Here is a 17,029-nt window from a genome sequence, read left to right as displayed (position 1 = left end):
CATAATACATGAGAGTAACATTTTGTTCTCATGTATCTATGTATATTAATATGAAAAAAATATGATTTACAACATGCAATAAATATTAAAAATATAAATTTTCAGTTCGTCTCAAAACTATAATATTCTCGGACGCATTACTAAGATTATTGACAATCTGCGTGGCGGTATACCAGTTTTCAGTTTGTTCCGGGTTCGATCCCCGGCCATGCAAATACCCAAATGATCATTTTAGATTTCTGTTCTGGGCTTACATGCCATTCACGACACAAAGAAATCAAGAGTGGGACTATTAGTGTAGAAAACGTTAAGAGTGTTATTGGATTATAGAAAATTTTATAGAAATTAAGACTAAATTAAATGATCAGTTCTATTATGATTTATTTAACCTCCAAAGCGCAGTATCAGTAAAGCCATTGTTCTCCATACAACTTTCTAAGGGAAGATCATACTTTGCTAAGAGAGTCATCTGTTGCCTTCTCTCCTCTGTCAATCCGTGTCTACCGGGGTCTCCTATTAAAATCTGAAATTATATTTTAACAATCATATGCCACTAGAGTAAAGTCCGCGTAAAACTGCTAGTCCGCTCTGATCATAGAAATGAATCGCGTCGCAATAGCAATTGTATGATAACATCCCCTCGCAACAACTTCAGAGCGGAATAGCAGTTTGGCACGGAGTACGGACTATATCTTCTGTTTAAAACAATATTTTAAAGGTTTTTTTTAAAGATTCACCATTTTTTTTCTCTAAATGGAATATATAAAGTAAATATTCTCTACAGAGTAAAGATATATCCACTGACATATCTCAACATTAAGTAGTTTTATATATTTTCTTAAAGTATATGAACCGAACAAAATTTATTATAAACAGTATAACATAATAATGTCAAGTGTAATACATACCAATTTATCCTTTTTAACCAATTTATGTAGCCAATTAAATAAAATTTCGGCAAATTCTGCATCGTAAAACATATCTCCAATTAAAATTGTGTCGAAATTTTCACATTCAGATCCAATGAAATTTCTTATATCGGTTTCTATATTACACTCGTTCATTTTACTATTCATTTTGGTCACTAGAATAGCACCTGAAAGTCAATACAAATTTCAACAAAGTTTATAACAGGGGATGTAGCTCAGTGGTAGAGCGTTCGCTTTGCATGTGAAAGGCCCCGGGTTCGATCCCCGGCATCTCCAATTTTTGTTTCCTTTTTTTACATATTTAAGTGGTAAGTGTACATTTTTATTACAATTTTTGAAGAAATACATTTTATTTCCAAGTTAATTTTAATTATCATAATGTTATATTAAAAAGTAATACCAAGGTAAAACGTATTAATCTGACTTGTATATAAGACACAAAATTAACTTTAAAATTTGTTATTAATATTTTAATTCTTTATACACATACTTTTCCGAGGCGTTCCAGCTTAGTCCTCGGAAGTAGCGGCGCATCTGTGGCCGACCTCAGGTAGAAATATTTTATCCTGTCAGGTGTTGATTACAGATGTCCATGGGCGACAGTAGCCACTTACCATCAGGTGGACTGTATGCTCGTCTGCTACTTCTATATTATATAAAAAAAAAACACTTATTATAGTAAATTTTACCTACTTACACGGGTCAATATCATTGGCAACAACATGTTTTGCTTGCATTTTACTGGCGGCGATGGCTCCAGCTCCACATCCACAGCCCACGTCAAGAATCCGCCGATTTTTTACTATTTCTGAATTATCTAGGATATATCTGAAATAAAAATATTATTTTTAATATTTTATTCGTACTTAACGCCATCTAGTTTACATTACATAAATACTAGCTTGTGGAGGTAGCTAAAAGATGGCAGTTGCGTAGAATAATTTAATGTTTTCAATAGATGGCACTAGTGAGGTAGGATTTGTTTAAAACTTGAAGCGAAATCATTTGAAATTAACTTATTAATTGTTCTCACGATGTCCAATAAAGAAACTAATTTATTATTTAAAAACGTAATAAAAATTATAATGATAATTTTATATTACAGTTAGGTTTTCAAGTTGAAAATTATTTATATCTGGATAAATATTTGTAAAATAACTATTTTTTCGTTATTAAACGATATTTTTACTATTTAAGTTTTGGTAAATGATCATTGCTTACTTTTAATGATTAAAAACATAACTTTTTATTTGAGGTCCCTATTTACAATTACCGATAATAAATCAAATTATAAAATATAAAAGAACTTATTTATACAAAAATTAAAAACAATTATAAATGATTATTTAAATAAATAGTTAAGTATCTATACTAAAGCCGCCGACAGAATGTGTCTAGTTGTTAGTGATTCATCCTCATAAAAACTTAATCCATTCAAATGTTTCATCTGTTTTCGCGGAATAAGGGTGGAAAGGGGGTGGTTTCCGAGAAATATCTGTACTTAAGCAATGTATAGAAAGTATTCTCAGAAGTTGAGATGTTTTCTTGTACATTGGAATATAGCGTGTTGTGTAAATCGTGGAATAAGACGCTAGTTAACCGACTTCTTGTGAATATATAAACGGGTCCTTAAGAAATAAATAAAAATGAGTTTCTCCAATCTAAAACTACATATGTAATAGGAATGGTTGTAAGAATTTTGTGATCTTTTATTAAAATGTTTATATTTGTAAAGTCAGAGCCGGAAGTTCCCGTTTTCTTAGGCAACAAATATTGGTTTACTTTCCGCGTTTTCTTAGGCAATAAATATTGCAGAGGTACGAGTAGGTACATTTATGTGGCACTTCAGCCACTAGCCTGTTGGACCTTTTTGTTCTTTTTTTCGAAAATTGCATAATATGTTATAAATATTTATTGGCAAATTGAACTTTCAAAATACCTTCCTTCTCAAAATACTAGTAAATTCAAAAAAAAGTTACTTTCTATAATATTATTGCATATCTTTTACCGCTATCAATTACTATCTATTTACAATGTTTTTGAGTTTCACACCCCACGTTATCTTATCATTAATGCATCTAGTACCGGGAATTGTTTGTCTAGATGGCTAGATATGACTAACTTTCTTTAAGTAGGAGATTACAATACATCGCCAGATAAGATAACATTGTATCAATCTTGCAAGGTATGCTTGAAATATAGTATGAAAAATTGATTTCATGATAAGACTTTTGAGAAAAACTGATTATAAAAACGTAACTATCTAACTATAGATAGTTACATTTTTATAATCAGTTTTTCTATCTAGTTATAATCACTAGATTATAGTAGATAATTAGATAATTTTATAATCAGTTTTTCTGTGTCAGTTTAGTGAGGATAGTATATTTTTGAATGTGGTGGTACCTATCTACCTACCACCCTTATACGTTTTGAAAGGGTAGAATCAGTATGATTCGATCGTGGTGGTACCACCACTACACCTATTTCTGAAGTGAAACAGCTCTAATATTTTGGTAGAAGGGTGTGGATGCTAGCTGACTTGAATGATTATGGAAAATAAAGAAAACCCACTGGGTTTTTTACCGGATCTTTTTATTTGAGATCGTTTTCCGATGCGGTAAGTATAAAAAATATCGTTACTGACAATTTGTAAGTGCCTTCAGCTATAGAAAAAAAATCATTTCACTTCCCTTACGTGTGAGGCGACCTCCTCAGGAGTAATACCGCATCTGTTATCACTTGAGTTCACTTCAACGGTAGTAATAGTATTAGGCCTCCAAATACATCATATTGATTATAATTTTTAACACTTTCTACACTCACAGCCCTACACTAGGATTCCCTATATTGTAAATGCCATGGACAAACACAAATACACAAACACCCAGATATCTGACTGGCCGGACATCGAATCCGGAACCCATTGACCGTCAGATCGAGTGATCGCTCCGCCACGTGTCTTTTTTCTTTATATATCTCCTAGTTGGATAATACCATTTAACATACCACACATACCTATTCATTTTTATTACCTAAATTGTATAATGATACTACAGTATAATATATCCTTATACTGTGGAATTACAAAAACTTAATAACATCCTTGCATTATTTACCTCTTACCAAACACATAACAATCAATAAAATCATCGCATATTAATATTCCTTATTTTCCCTGATAGTAATAATCTAATAAGTGGATCTTATCCTACGCTGACTCATCACCCAAGTGAATTCTTTAAATTCCAGTGTGAATCATACACAACCATCTCTTTCACTCTTAAAAGAAAGTTTATTTACCTCTCTCTTTAGGGATACGCGTAGCCTCTTTCGCTCTAACATAAGCAAAATGCTGTTGCTGTCCTTGTCTAAAGGATAATAGGGTTTGGAGACTTTTCTCGGAAAAGACACATTTGTAGTGTTAAGTGTAACGAAATTGTCAATAGTTTTCAATATGGACGTCAATATAATTATCAATTTGTATTACCATTACTTATCTTCGAATACGTTATATTAAAAATAGTACTTTAGCTCTGATAGCCAATAAACTTAAATAGCACTAAGCAGTAGGGCTTAGAAAATCGTCCTTTTAATCCGAAGTCCGAGGTTCGAATCCCAGAAACGCACATTTCGTTGTGTATTAGAACTTCAATCTTGAAGGAAATTATCGTGGGGAAACCGGCACGCCTGATATTTCTTAAAAAAAGCTCTCAAGGGTGTGTGAAGTCTAACAATTTGCACCTGGCCCTTGGGCTATGGCCTCATCATTGTCAACAATGTCAACCCATTACTGTCCCACTGCTGGGCACGGGTCTCCTCTCATTCAATGAGAAGGATTAGGCCATAGTCCACCGTATACTATGGCCTAAACCTGTTTAATTCCGAGAGGAATCCCGTGCCTAGCAGTGGGACAGTAATGGGTTGACGATGAAGTAATATTGATAATGATAATTAAATGATATGATTAGATACGATAATCATCATTGTTACCGGTAACAGTAATACAGATTAAGCTATTATTTAAATATTATTATATACCTACTGTTATATGGGTACTACAGTAGTTATTAATAGATCTGTAATCAAAACCTTGATAAAGTTTCAAAGCGCTTTTAAGATAAAGGGATATATTTTGAAAATGTAAGGATAATAAAGTTCAAATGAATTTAAAGAGATCATGACGACTAATGCAGAATGCATCATAAACCATCACTACTCTTGGGCATTTGCAGTGGCGGATTTAAAAAAAATTAAGGTCTAGGCTGTACAGTTTTTGCCGCCCCTGCTTCTACAATTGTCATGTCTTAGTTTTTTTTGGTCTACGTCGGCCCAGAACATGTTTCCCGTTGTTTTTTTCTCCGCGACGGGTCATGCTACGGTTCCCGTTTTTTTTTTGCTCGTCACGCCAGTTCATGAAACGTTTAACGCATGAACGAACTAGCAAAGAAAATTTGGTCCCCAAATTTGCCGCCCCAAAAATATGCCGCCCTAGGCTGAAGCCTACTCAGCCTGCTGGTAAATCCGCCACTGGGCATAGGTCTTCTTCCTAAATGGTAAGGATTAGGCCATAATTGACTGCGCTGGCCAAGTGCGGATTAGTGGCCTTCATATACCTTTAGGAACTTTATTAAAAATCTCTGTGGCATGATTAACTTAGGATGTTATCCTTCGCCGTAACAATTAATAACTGATAACTCATATCTAATTAGCATCTAACTTAAAAAATCTGACATGTATTTCTGGGATTCGAACCTCGGACCACTCGATTGAGAGTCTTTTACAACTAGACTATGACTACTTAATATTATAATAATAACAGTTCATAGAAAGCAAATACTTTAATTTTGAAAATACAAAAAATTAAGTAATTTTGGATTTTCCAAGGTGTTTCCTAAGCAATCGATTCGTGGTAGAACACAGAAAATATCAGAATACGTAATTTTTCCGTGTAGCAACGAACTAATGAGAGCACATCGCTCAATGCCATCTTCTCAGAAAACTTTGAAGCATTTACGTATGGAACAAAGAATAGCCGTATTCTCAGTATAACTTGATGTAATAGAGGTTGTTATCAAAAATAGCTTGTTTACATATGTCTTATTCATACATAATAGTGTTTTAAAGGTAGAACTCTTTGTGTTTCTACTGTAAAGAAATTAAGTATGAAGGTCACATCTATAGTCCGATTCATAATTAGGTGTCCAAAATGTAAACAAAGGTGTTGACCTATCAAGAAAATATGTGTCAAATGGTAGTTTCTTATTTATGACAATATTAAATTAATACATCGATAATAAAATAATAATCTAAATAAATTAAAATCAATTCACATTTTTCAATATTTATATTAACTCAATTTCATTTCATACAGTAATAATAAGAAACAAGATTTATGAGAGAAAATTAAATTGTGATAATAGTCACACAATCGGCATCCAACACATTTTTTGTGCCGCCATTTTTAAGTTTCGTAGTTGATATTATTCATTTTTGTGATCGTGATCGAACTCGATTTGTTTTCTAGTTTTCTTAGCGCGTTTTTTTTAATTGTGTGCAGTTATTAAGTTTTTGTTTTATGTTGAATTTTGTGAAATTTTTCGTTTCTTGTAAATTTGTTAAGGTTTACAATACCTATAATCGAATTTTGACAATGACATTTCTTTGTTTACACTTTGGACACCTAATTATGAATCAGACTATATATATTTCTGCCTCATAACAGCAGTGTTAAGCGCTCCCGTGTTAGTTTGAAAGGTGTGGTAAGGGAGACATATTACTTATCGGAGGCGTTCTATTAGTAATCAGGGATAGCGGCGGATTTGTGTTCGACCTCAGGCCTCTATCTTATCTGGGGTTGATTATAAACATTCATTTGCGGCAGTAGCCACTTCTCAGATGGACTGCATGCTCGTTAATTACTTTAATACGAATAAAAATGCCGCCATAGTGTTTCACAATCCTTACTATATCAGGTAACACTTATGCATTGTTTACTAATTCAATTATTTTGGAAACAATTGAATTTACCAATTTGGACTGCCTAGAAAATTGCCCCGAAAATATTATCACTTATCACCTGAGAGTCCAATTAACGGCGTAAACCCCATATATACAAAATTAATAAGGAAATAACAAGATCTATTAATATAATGAAGAAGTAATTCAATAACAATTAACCTAATTTCAGCTATATTTCCACGTAGCTTTGTTTTTCCAGTTAAATTAACTAAATAGGAAAACACATTAAAGATCAATTTATAAATAATATTTTTTTTTTGTACTAATAATATAAAATATATTTTTAATAGATTAAGAAAACATTACCTATACCTATGAATAAGATTATAATATTTTTATATTATTTTTGTCCCTGTAGTCCCGGAACTACCTCTTGAAGGTGGTAGAACCCTTTGTGGTTCGACTCCGGCGGCACCACCGCCACACCTATTTCTACCTAATAACAGCAGTGTTAGGCACTGCTGTGTTCCGGTTTGAAGGGTGTGGTAAGGGAGACAGACTTTTCCGAGGCGTTCCAGCTTAGTCCTCAGGGGTAGCGGCGCATCTGTGGCCGACCTCAGGTAGGAATATCTAATCCTATCTGGGTTCATTACAGATGTCCATGGGCGGCAGTAGCCACTTACCATCAGGTGGACTGCATGCTCGTCTGCTACTCTTATATTATAAAAAAAAAAAAAAAAAACTAGAATAGGGCTACGGTATCCTCTGGCTGTCGTAAGAGACGACTAAAAGGGGGCTTCCGGGGTTGTCGGCGGCAAGAGTGGGAGCTCGAATTGTCCATCAAGCGACCCCGGGAGGAACGGTAGTATGCGTGGTCGCATACCGTCGTAATACCAGGTAGTGTGGGAGTAGCGTAAATTGCTGCCTCCAGCTGCCCGACAGATTCCAGAGAGATTCCAGAGTTCTCTACCAAGCGCTGAGATCGGCCACCAGTGGGTTTTATTGCGGTAAAAATCCCACATAACCTGGCGTCGCTGCCTATGGCATCGGGTACCTTTTAAAGGTTTCCCCCTCGTGAAAAATAAACTCTTATTTTAGGAAAAGCTATAATTTTTGGATCTTTCTATATTAGACAGAATAACAGACATATTTAAAACGATTAATTTATTAACCTTTCCATAAAAAAATCGCATACTTAGCAAATATAATATTACGGTCTGTCGTAACAACATAATTAATTCTTATACTTCTTAAGTATATTTAATTATTAAGTTGCGTCTATCACACTATAGTGCTACATATTTTCTTTACTCTACTCAACTGAATAAATAATTTGTCAATTCGAAATTTTACTGACAAAATGGCGCGTGACAAACACGAGACTAAACTATGAATGAGAGGCAAAACCCACACTGAGTCATACTTCTCAAATTGTTAGACCCTATGCCTATAAAAGTAAGGTTGATTATAGTAGCATAAAAAATTACTATAACCAGTTGTTATTGGAACAAAACGACATAATGTATATGAATAGTACAAAGGAAATTCAATTTATAGACCTTATGTTAAGGTTGATTTTTAAATGTGAATATTTTCAGTGTTTCATTCATTGATCAATAAAATACTATTTCGTAGTAGACATAGAATTGTTTCTTTTATGTATAGCTCTTATTACAAGGACATAAGGTACGTTATTTCAAGAGGAATTAGAATATTATTTCACAGAATCTTGTTTATATGTTTATTTTTATTATTTAATTTTTACCGGAATTCCGACTGCCGAAAATAAGTTATTTATTCGTTACATTTAATAAATATTAATGAAGATAGCCTATTCTTGATTTATAAATGCTATTTGTGCTGTTTTCTGATTTTAAATGGATAATATGTTATGTGTCGGTGGAAGTGTGGATGCCGTCTGATTTATGAGGCCACTCTCTTAACCCACAGGAGTTGCATCACCTCTATGACCTGTTCCATGCTGGTGGAAGATGTCCATGGGCGGCAGTAGCCACCATCAAGTAAATTGCAATAATATATACCTAGGGACACCATTTACATTCAAATTATACATACACATAGTACTTACAGAATAGTTATTTTACCAATTTCGGTTATGAACAAGAAGCGACGAAAGAAGCTTCATAACACACGTGTTAAAAAATACATTATATACTATTTAACGCTAATGTTACGCTATATATGGCGCTGAAGTTATTTCAAACCACACAATCTTATCCTTCAAATAATAACTACATCTACAATACGCTTTTTACACGTTTAAAGCAATTGAGATCATATATCGCTTCACTACATATTAAGATACCGGTCATATACCAGAATTACCAGATACGTAGACTACATATCTGGTTCACAGCCGTGTAATTTGCATTTACGCAAGTCACACTTACGCGAGTTCCGAGTAGAATAATTAGAAATGTTCATTAACTTTACAAGTACATTACTTATTATGTTACTGCCCGTTATAGATCGATCAGACGTCAGCGTTTTATGAGATTTATCATTATCATAATCATTTATTCACGTTATTTTTAACGGTAATTGACGACTGTGTGAATAATTTAAGTACTTATTGATATCTCTATATATATATATATATATATATATATATATATGAAATCAAACTCATCTTGAAGGTCTTGAAGTCATGTAATAATATAGTCACATAAACGGTACAGAGTAACGATATAACAATTATACGTAATTAAGTTGACACTAGTGATTAGAAGTATTATAACTACACGAGTATCTCCGTTATTCGACTGTTCTTGCTGAAGTCTCCGACCAGAATGTCGCTGTCTGTTAACTCGAGCGCCGCCAAGGTGTCGTCCCCACTTCACCTACCCGCATCTGTTTTTAAACTGTAGTATCAAATGCGTCACTTATTACTTTAATGTAACGTTATAAAAATGTGATATCGTTAATATCCAAGCTTCTTATTAACGACGATAACATATATATATATTTCTTATGTGCGTGTGTATGTCACTTAACTCCTCCCAAACGACTGGACTGATTTTGATGAAATTTGTTGTGTGTTCAAGGGGACTTGAGAATGGTTTAGATTCACAAATGGTTTTTTTAATTATTTTTTAATTCGTTAGTTATAGAATCGGTAACTATGGATTTGATCAAGTGATGATCTTTAGCAAAGTTGTTGTCCAAGAGCCCACGAGGGTTTGGGAGTTGGTAAGACCAATTTTCGACAGATGGCACCACTGTCATTCCAATGTAGGTACACATTTACCGTTTTATGTATGTCATATTATTTCTTTAAAATGCGGGCGAAGCCGCGGGCACCACTAGTATTTTATAATATTGACGTAACAAATAAGAATGAATGCCACCTTTAAGTGGTAACTGCCTATGGCATGGCATGGCATAACATCTGCAATCAACCCCAAGTAAGATCAGAGTCCTACCTGGTTTGAGCAAAGTGTGTTGCTACCCCTGAGGACTAAGTTGTAATGCGTCGAATAAGTATGTCTCCCTTACCACACCCTTTGAAACCAGAACACAGCAGCGCTTAACACTGCTGTCATAGCAGAATTAGATGTGGCGGTGGTGCCGCCGAAGTCGCGCTACGCTGGGCTCTACAACCTTTAAATTAATGATTTCTGCGTGGCCGGTGAGCTAACGTGCCCTCTGAATTAAGGACGCAAGCTTCTAAAAGTTGCATCTTTGCTACCAGGTCAACAATCCAACTCGCGACTGCGTCCGACGTTGCTTATCTTTGCTTATCGATTATGGTTTCCATTAGCAGGGTATGCATGTGCTTCCAATTTGGTATATATATATATATTATTATAATATAGGAATAGCAGACGAGCATGCAGTCCACCTGATGGTAAGTGGCTGCCGCCGCCCATGGACATCTGTAATCAACCCCAGATAGGATTAGATATTCCTAATGAGGTCGGTCACAGATGCGCCGCTACCCTTGAGGACTAAGCTGGAACGCCTCGGAAAAGTATGTCTCCCTTACCACACCCTTCAAAACGGAACACAGCAGCGCCTAGCACTGCTATTATTAGGCAGAAATAGGTGTGGCGGTGGTGCCGCCGGAGTCGAACCACAAAGGGTTCTACCACCTTCAAAATTATAATTACTAAAAAATCTTTCTGACAAACCCGTGGGAGAATAACGTGAATATGACATAACCAATACACATGTTTATTATGTAAACGAATTCATTATATGTTTGTCTGTCTGGCGCGTGCTTCTTATCACTCAGATAAAACAAACTTAACTTTACTTGATAAAAGTAGTAATATTTACTTACTCGTAGATGTTACGAGTGCTATTGTCTCCTTTCTTGTGCCCTCGTATAGATTTATGATAGGTTAAAATCTTAATTACATAATGTAGTGTAAAAATAAACTAGTAACTGAGTATACGTACGAGGTACCTATTCGTTAACTAGAAATAATGAGGCTGAAAAGCGAAATACAAAACGATTATTTTGTTCTAATAAATAATATGAAATACTTATTATCCTTACCCAAAACAGAAAACTTGCTTCTTTTATTGATAAATGCAGTCTGTCTAGTATGTAAATAAATTAAAAATTATTTATATACATATTCAAATTTTTGAATACTCAGAAGTCCAAAGGAGAATGCCCATTCTTGGTACTGATTTTTCTCATGCGTCAAAATGAAAGTAATATTAAAATTATTTTTTGATTTTTTTACATAATTTGTCGATCAGAATAGTTTCTTTGAACAAGGGATTCCATTTAAGATATAATAAGACGAAATGTTGATTGTTGTTCTTAAAAATTAAAATGGCGGAATTTTATACTCGGAATTCAATAAGATCTATTAGTGTTTTGACTAATGATTTTTCTAATGCATCAAAATGAAAGTAATATTAAAATTATTTTTTGATTTTTTTACATAGTTTGTCGATCAGAATAGTTTCTTTGAACAAGGGGGTTCCATTTAAGATAAAATAAGACGAAATGTTGATTGTTGTTCTTAAAAATTAAAATGGCGGTATTTTTTACTCGGAATTCATTATTTTAGGTTTTTAGGATTATTTTAGGTTTTTTTTACCTACTACCTTTAAAAGTAAATGGAATATGTTAATCGAACTACAGTATAGGTACCTACTAACAGTTAAAACCGACCATCAATCTATCGTCGGATATTTTTGATTTTGAGGTTATGTAACATTTCGGTAAATAACTTCAGAACCCGGGTGCTGATCTAAAAAATAATTATTGGTGGTAGTATTTGGTTAATTATACATCGTCCACAACAAGTTTCAATTTGATGCAACTCTGGACGGCGGTCCATACTTTCATGGGCATTGTCCTTTATTTTAAACGGAAAAAACATTTTTTCCTCCCCGCGCAGATTTTGCACCAAACGGCAAAGTTCCAAACAATACTCGTACGTCAATGGTTAACAGTTTTATTTTATTTTCCTCTTGTAAGATAAGCAATATATGTTTTGTTCGATTGCGGCTAGCAACTAACTAAAATTAGAGGAAATAACAAGATTTAATCTATGTAGGAAAAATAAAGTTACAAATACAATTTTAAAATGGATTAAAATTTTTATAACTATTATTAACACTAGAAGCGTTTCTTTTTTTTAAGTTTTATTACCCTTTTATCTATGTGCCCTCTCATATAATTACACAAAACCCTTTGATTTTAATCATTAGAAGAAGTGACAAGTTGACTAAGTCGGACTTATTTATGTTTCAATTTTGTCCTTAGCAACACACCTGTAATCAACTTCAGTATTAATATCAGTGAGAGGGAGTCTAGCTAGCTAAATGTAAATGTAAACTTCATATTACTCCACACACTTTAGAGCATCTTTTTAAACTTAGGCGTCCAGGTGTCCTCACGATCCCTGCCTGTCGTAGGAGGCGACTAAAAGGGGGCTTCCGGGGTTGCGGGCGGCAAGAGTGGGAGCTCGAACCGTCCAGCTAGCGACCCCGGGAAGGACGGCGGTATGTGTGGTCGCATACCGTCGTAAACACTACATGGTGTGGGAGGAGCGAAAACTGCTCCCCCAGGGTAGAGCCCGATCGGGGCATCGCGCTTGGAGGGCTCCGGTTGTGTTCCGTCGGAGATCCCGGAGTTCTCCAACAAGCGTTGAGGACGGCCACCGGGGGGGTTTTAGTGCGGTAAAAATCCCACATAACCCGGCGTCGCTCCCACGTCGTCGGGTATCTTTTGAAGGTTTATGATTATGGATATGGGAAGATTATGGAAGAATATATTACATTTTTGAATTCCCTTCTGAGCGTTTGAACACTAATGACAATTTCTAATACATACATAACTTTTCAAAATCAGAGGTGTAGTCCGCGTAAAACTACTATTCCGCTCTGAATACAGAAATGAATCGCGTGTCCATAGAAAATTGTTACACACCTGCTCGCAACAACTTCAGAGCGGACTAGCAGTTTGGCGCTGACTATACCGAGGATTCGAACCTCGGATCCCGAGAGGTCGAGTTTCAACTAGGTTCACTGCCTTACAACTACAGTAGTATCAAGTTTTCCTTCCCGTGCGAATCTGCACGGCACGGCAAACTTCGCGACAAAATGTAAATAAACCCAACGTTTTTCCTGTTATCTATGTATCTCGTGTATTAATATTCATATACACGTGCCTACGTTTGTTCGTTTGTTGACCGAGTTAGTACCTGTTCCTAACTGTTCCACTGTGTGTTGGTAAGCGATAATGGGAAACTAAGAGTATCCAACATTTAAGTTTTAACATGAATTTGGTAGAACCCTTTGTGGTTCGACTTCGGCGGCTCCACCGCCACACCTATTTCTGCCTCTTAACAGCAGTATTAAGCGCTGCTGCGTTCTGGTATGAAGAGTGTGGTGTGAGAGATATACTTTTCCGAAGCGTTTCAGCTTAATCCTCGGAGATAGCGGCGCGTCTTTAACCGACCTCAAGTAGTAATTTAATCCAATTTCTGACTGATTACAGATGTCCAGCGGCAGTAGCCACTTACCATCAGGTGGACTGCATGCTCGTCTGCTACTCCTTTATTATGTAAAAATGAAGCTGGTAGAAACAGTATGTTTTGATTGAATATATATCACTTCTACACGTAATACTAGCGTAAAGTTGTTGCGTTTCAGTGAAAGGCATCCACACCCTTTGACAGCTGACTAACATAAGGCGACCATCTAAGTCCTTAGGAGTGACAACGCATCTGTGATCAGTTTTTGGTAGAAACCCTATTTTGAATGGAGTTGGTTGGTTGGTTGGTTACTATCAAGTGGACTGCAGACTATATGCTACTTCATCTTATAAATTAAATGTCTATAGGCCTATAAGCGTCCACCTGCGTGATGCGGTGCCACTCCTGAGGACTAAAATGGCCTTATATGTATGTACGATATCTTGAAATACAACAAATACTTCAAGAAATTACCGCGTTTAAATAAAGAAATAATTTTGAGAAACTTAAAAAATATCGCTTAGACCTTATCGTTTGACCTCTGATTATCAGACATGTTGCGTACAGGAAAACTAATCTTAATGTATAATCTTATTGACGACCTTTTACGTCAATACTGTTGCATGCAACTTTGGAGTTTTATCAACCGACGTAATTAACTGCCTTTCTCGTTTTTTATAAGATTGAAGCCAGTGAGCAAGTAACTTGATGTTAAGTAGCAACTGCTGTCTATGTAAACTTATAATCAATCTCAGATAGGATTAGAGTCCTACCTAGGTACAACACAGCGTTGCTACAATTAACTAATCTGAAGACTAAGTTGGAATGCCTCATGAAAACGCTCTTCCCACGCTATTGAAATCAAAACACAACAGCGCTTAACACTACTCTTATATTAATAATTGATGGTGATTCCGGAGTCAAGGAAGTCCGGGTTGAGGGTGGTAGAACGCACTGTGGTCCTCTGTAGGAAACTAATCTTATCTGGGGTTGATTACAGTTGTCCATAGGCAGCAGTAGTCACTTACCATCAGGTGGACTGCATGCACGTCTGCTACTTCTATATTATAAAAAGGCAAATTATGAAAGGAGCCTTCCGCTTAACTTTATAGAGATAATAGAAATAGAGAACTTTATAGAGATAAGAATAAACTTCTTAGCAGTTTTCTAGTCTTCTTACCTAGCAGTCGCCTGCCCACCAGGCCAGTAGAACGCCCAGAAGGGATCCTGGAAGGGCGACGACTCAGCTGGAGCTGCCCAGAGCGGACACGCCGGGGTTATCAGCCGCAGCCAGAGCTCAGGTGTGAGGTGCTGGCGCGTTGGCATCGTGTGCTTCAAGATCTGGGAGCGTATCGCGTTCATGCTGGAACAAAGATATTAATCATCATAAAAACACCTCCTTTGTGTCCCATTAGAATGAAAGGAATTTATATAGTCTAAATAAGTTATTGATAGGCCTCGGCGAGAAAAGGGTCTAGGTCGCACTAACCAAGTTCGGATAGGCAAACTTCATACAAATCAAATAATTTATTTGCATGAATAAAGATAAATAAATAAGGTACTCTGAAAATCGTTTCTATACAATTCTTAAGCATGTGGCTCTTTAATGTATTTTCCTTCAAATTGCAAACCAAAATACAGTCTATCAGGTAGTAAGTATATAGCTACTGTCGTCCATAAAATCTGTTATCAACTCCACTTAAAATTGGAGTTCTATTTGAAGATGTTTCTTTTCAATGTTTACCCTTTATACAAGAATACATCAAACCTTAACACTGTTGTTATAAGGAAGAAATGGGCAACTAGCAACCACATTTCAACAATATATAAATGAAAGATTCTTCGAAATTGTTACATATTCGTAACAAACGCATTATTAGGACACACATCGTCCATTATCTAAATGTTACGTTATCTTATCATAGGAATTTGTTGTGTTAGCATGATTCGGAACTGACCTTCTGTTTTGCTGAAAACTTGATTTATCATCATTATTGCCGTAAATCTATTGCCCCACTTCTGGGCACGAGCCCCCTCAGAGTAAGGTTTATGTCCTTGTCTACCATACTGGCCAAGTGCTGATCGCTAGAGTTAACTTGACACTTGTCCAGCAGTCGTATAGTCGTGGTATTATGCCACAGCTGGGCACAGGTCTCCTCTCAGAATGAGAAGAATTATGCCATAGTCTACCGCGCCGGCCAAATGCATATTGTTAGACTTCACATATCATTGAGATATATTTTCTTCACTCTACTTCGACTACTTATATAAAGAATTCTTTGGCATGTAAGTTTCTTCACGATGTTTTCCTTCACCATTAAAGGACACAATATTTTTTAATTAATTTCTAAGTAGCATATACAATATACTCAAGGATCCTGTCGGGATTGCAACTCCGGGAAAGCCAAATTTCAAATGGTATTATCATGGTGTAAGTATATTTACGTAATAAGGTGTATTAAGGGAGACATACTCATACAAGACTTTCACTAAGTCCTCAGAGTAGCCACGCATCTGTTACTATCCTAAGTTAGTCATTTAATCTTATCAAAGTTGATTACATAGATCAATGGGCGGCAGCAGCAACTTGTTATCGGGTGGAATAGAAGCTAGTAACAAACTTTAATTTACTTCAACTTCTCTATATTTGTATTTACTGTTTCTTTATTCTGTTTGTTCTACTATTTTCATATGCAAATTACCTACAGGTGTCATCCAGATGTCTCAAACAGCTGATAGATTTGTTTGTGTTTTACCAATACCATTCAGACTAATACCGAACAATTCCTAGCCTACCAGCCTCTTAATAAGAACTAATTCAGTTTGCGTTAGTAGCATATGCCAGACGTATGCTCAAGACCAATTCTATTACCATACGTAAGCAAGTACGTGTTTAAGTGATTTATGCTACCACGGCTTTCAACATATTCTTTATGTTATAGGTAGTAAGATTGAAACTTGTTTCAATTATATGTCATTTGAACTGGATCATACGTAGTCGTCTAATTGTTTTTACGTCACTGGAATTATGTGCTTTGGAGGATTTCTCTATTCCCAAGACTTCTACGACAGCTCTTGATAATTCTAAGAATGTGGACAGAATAGTGTAAGATTCTTGTTTCTGTGGAAAACTTCTTCTGTTCTTGCATGGGATTTTAATTAATTATGGACGTTTAC

At 35.5% G+C, this 17,029-nt stretch overlaps 1 protein-coding gene and 1 non-coding gene across 2 annotated transcripts in view; one reads left to right on the top strand and one right to left on the bottom strand.

Annotated features, from left to right (window-relative positions):
- Positions 1-356: 356 nt before the first annotated feature.
- The window catches only part of LOC140755107 (electron transfer flavoprotein beta subunit lysine methyltransferase), a 60,752-nt gene continuing 44,079 nt past the window's right edge, over positions 357-17,029 (bottom strand). The window contains exons 2-5 of the mRNA XM_073090307.1: positions 15,033-15,215; positions 1,627-1,757; positions 909-1,096; positions 357-523 (exon numbers count right to left, since the gene is read on the bottom strand). Coding sequence (XP_072946408.1) covers positions 374-523; positions 909-1,096; positions 1,627-1,757; positions 15,033-15,214 — 651 coding nt within the window. The 5' untranslated portion in view covers position 15,215 and the 3' untranslated portion in view covers positions 357-373. The remainder of the gene's footprint in view (positions 524-908; positions 1,097-1,626; positions 1,758-15,032; positions 15,216-17,029) is intronic.
- Positions 1,134-1,205, top strand: TRNAA-UGC (transfer RNA alanine (anticodon UGC)). Its single transcript has one exon. It is a non-coding gene; the product is annotated as a tRNA-Ala (tRNA).

This window comes from Epargyreus clarus, unplaced genomic scaffold, assembly GCF_041222505.1.
Source record: "Epargyreus clarus isolate Ecla_fem2 unplaced genomic scaffold, WU_Ecla_fem_2.2 ptg000032l, whole genome shotgun sequence".
Classification (NCBI taxonomy): domain Eukaryota; kingdom Metazoa; phylum Arthropoda; class Insecta; order Lepidoptera; family Hesperiidae; genus Epargyreus; species Epargyreus clarus.
The sequence above is the reverse complement of the archived record's forward strand: the minus strand, read 5'-3'. Positions and strand labels throughout refer to the sequence as shown.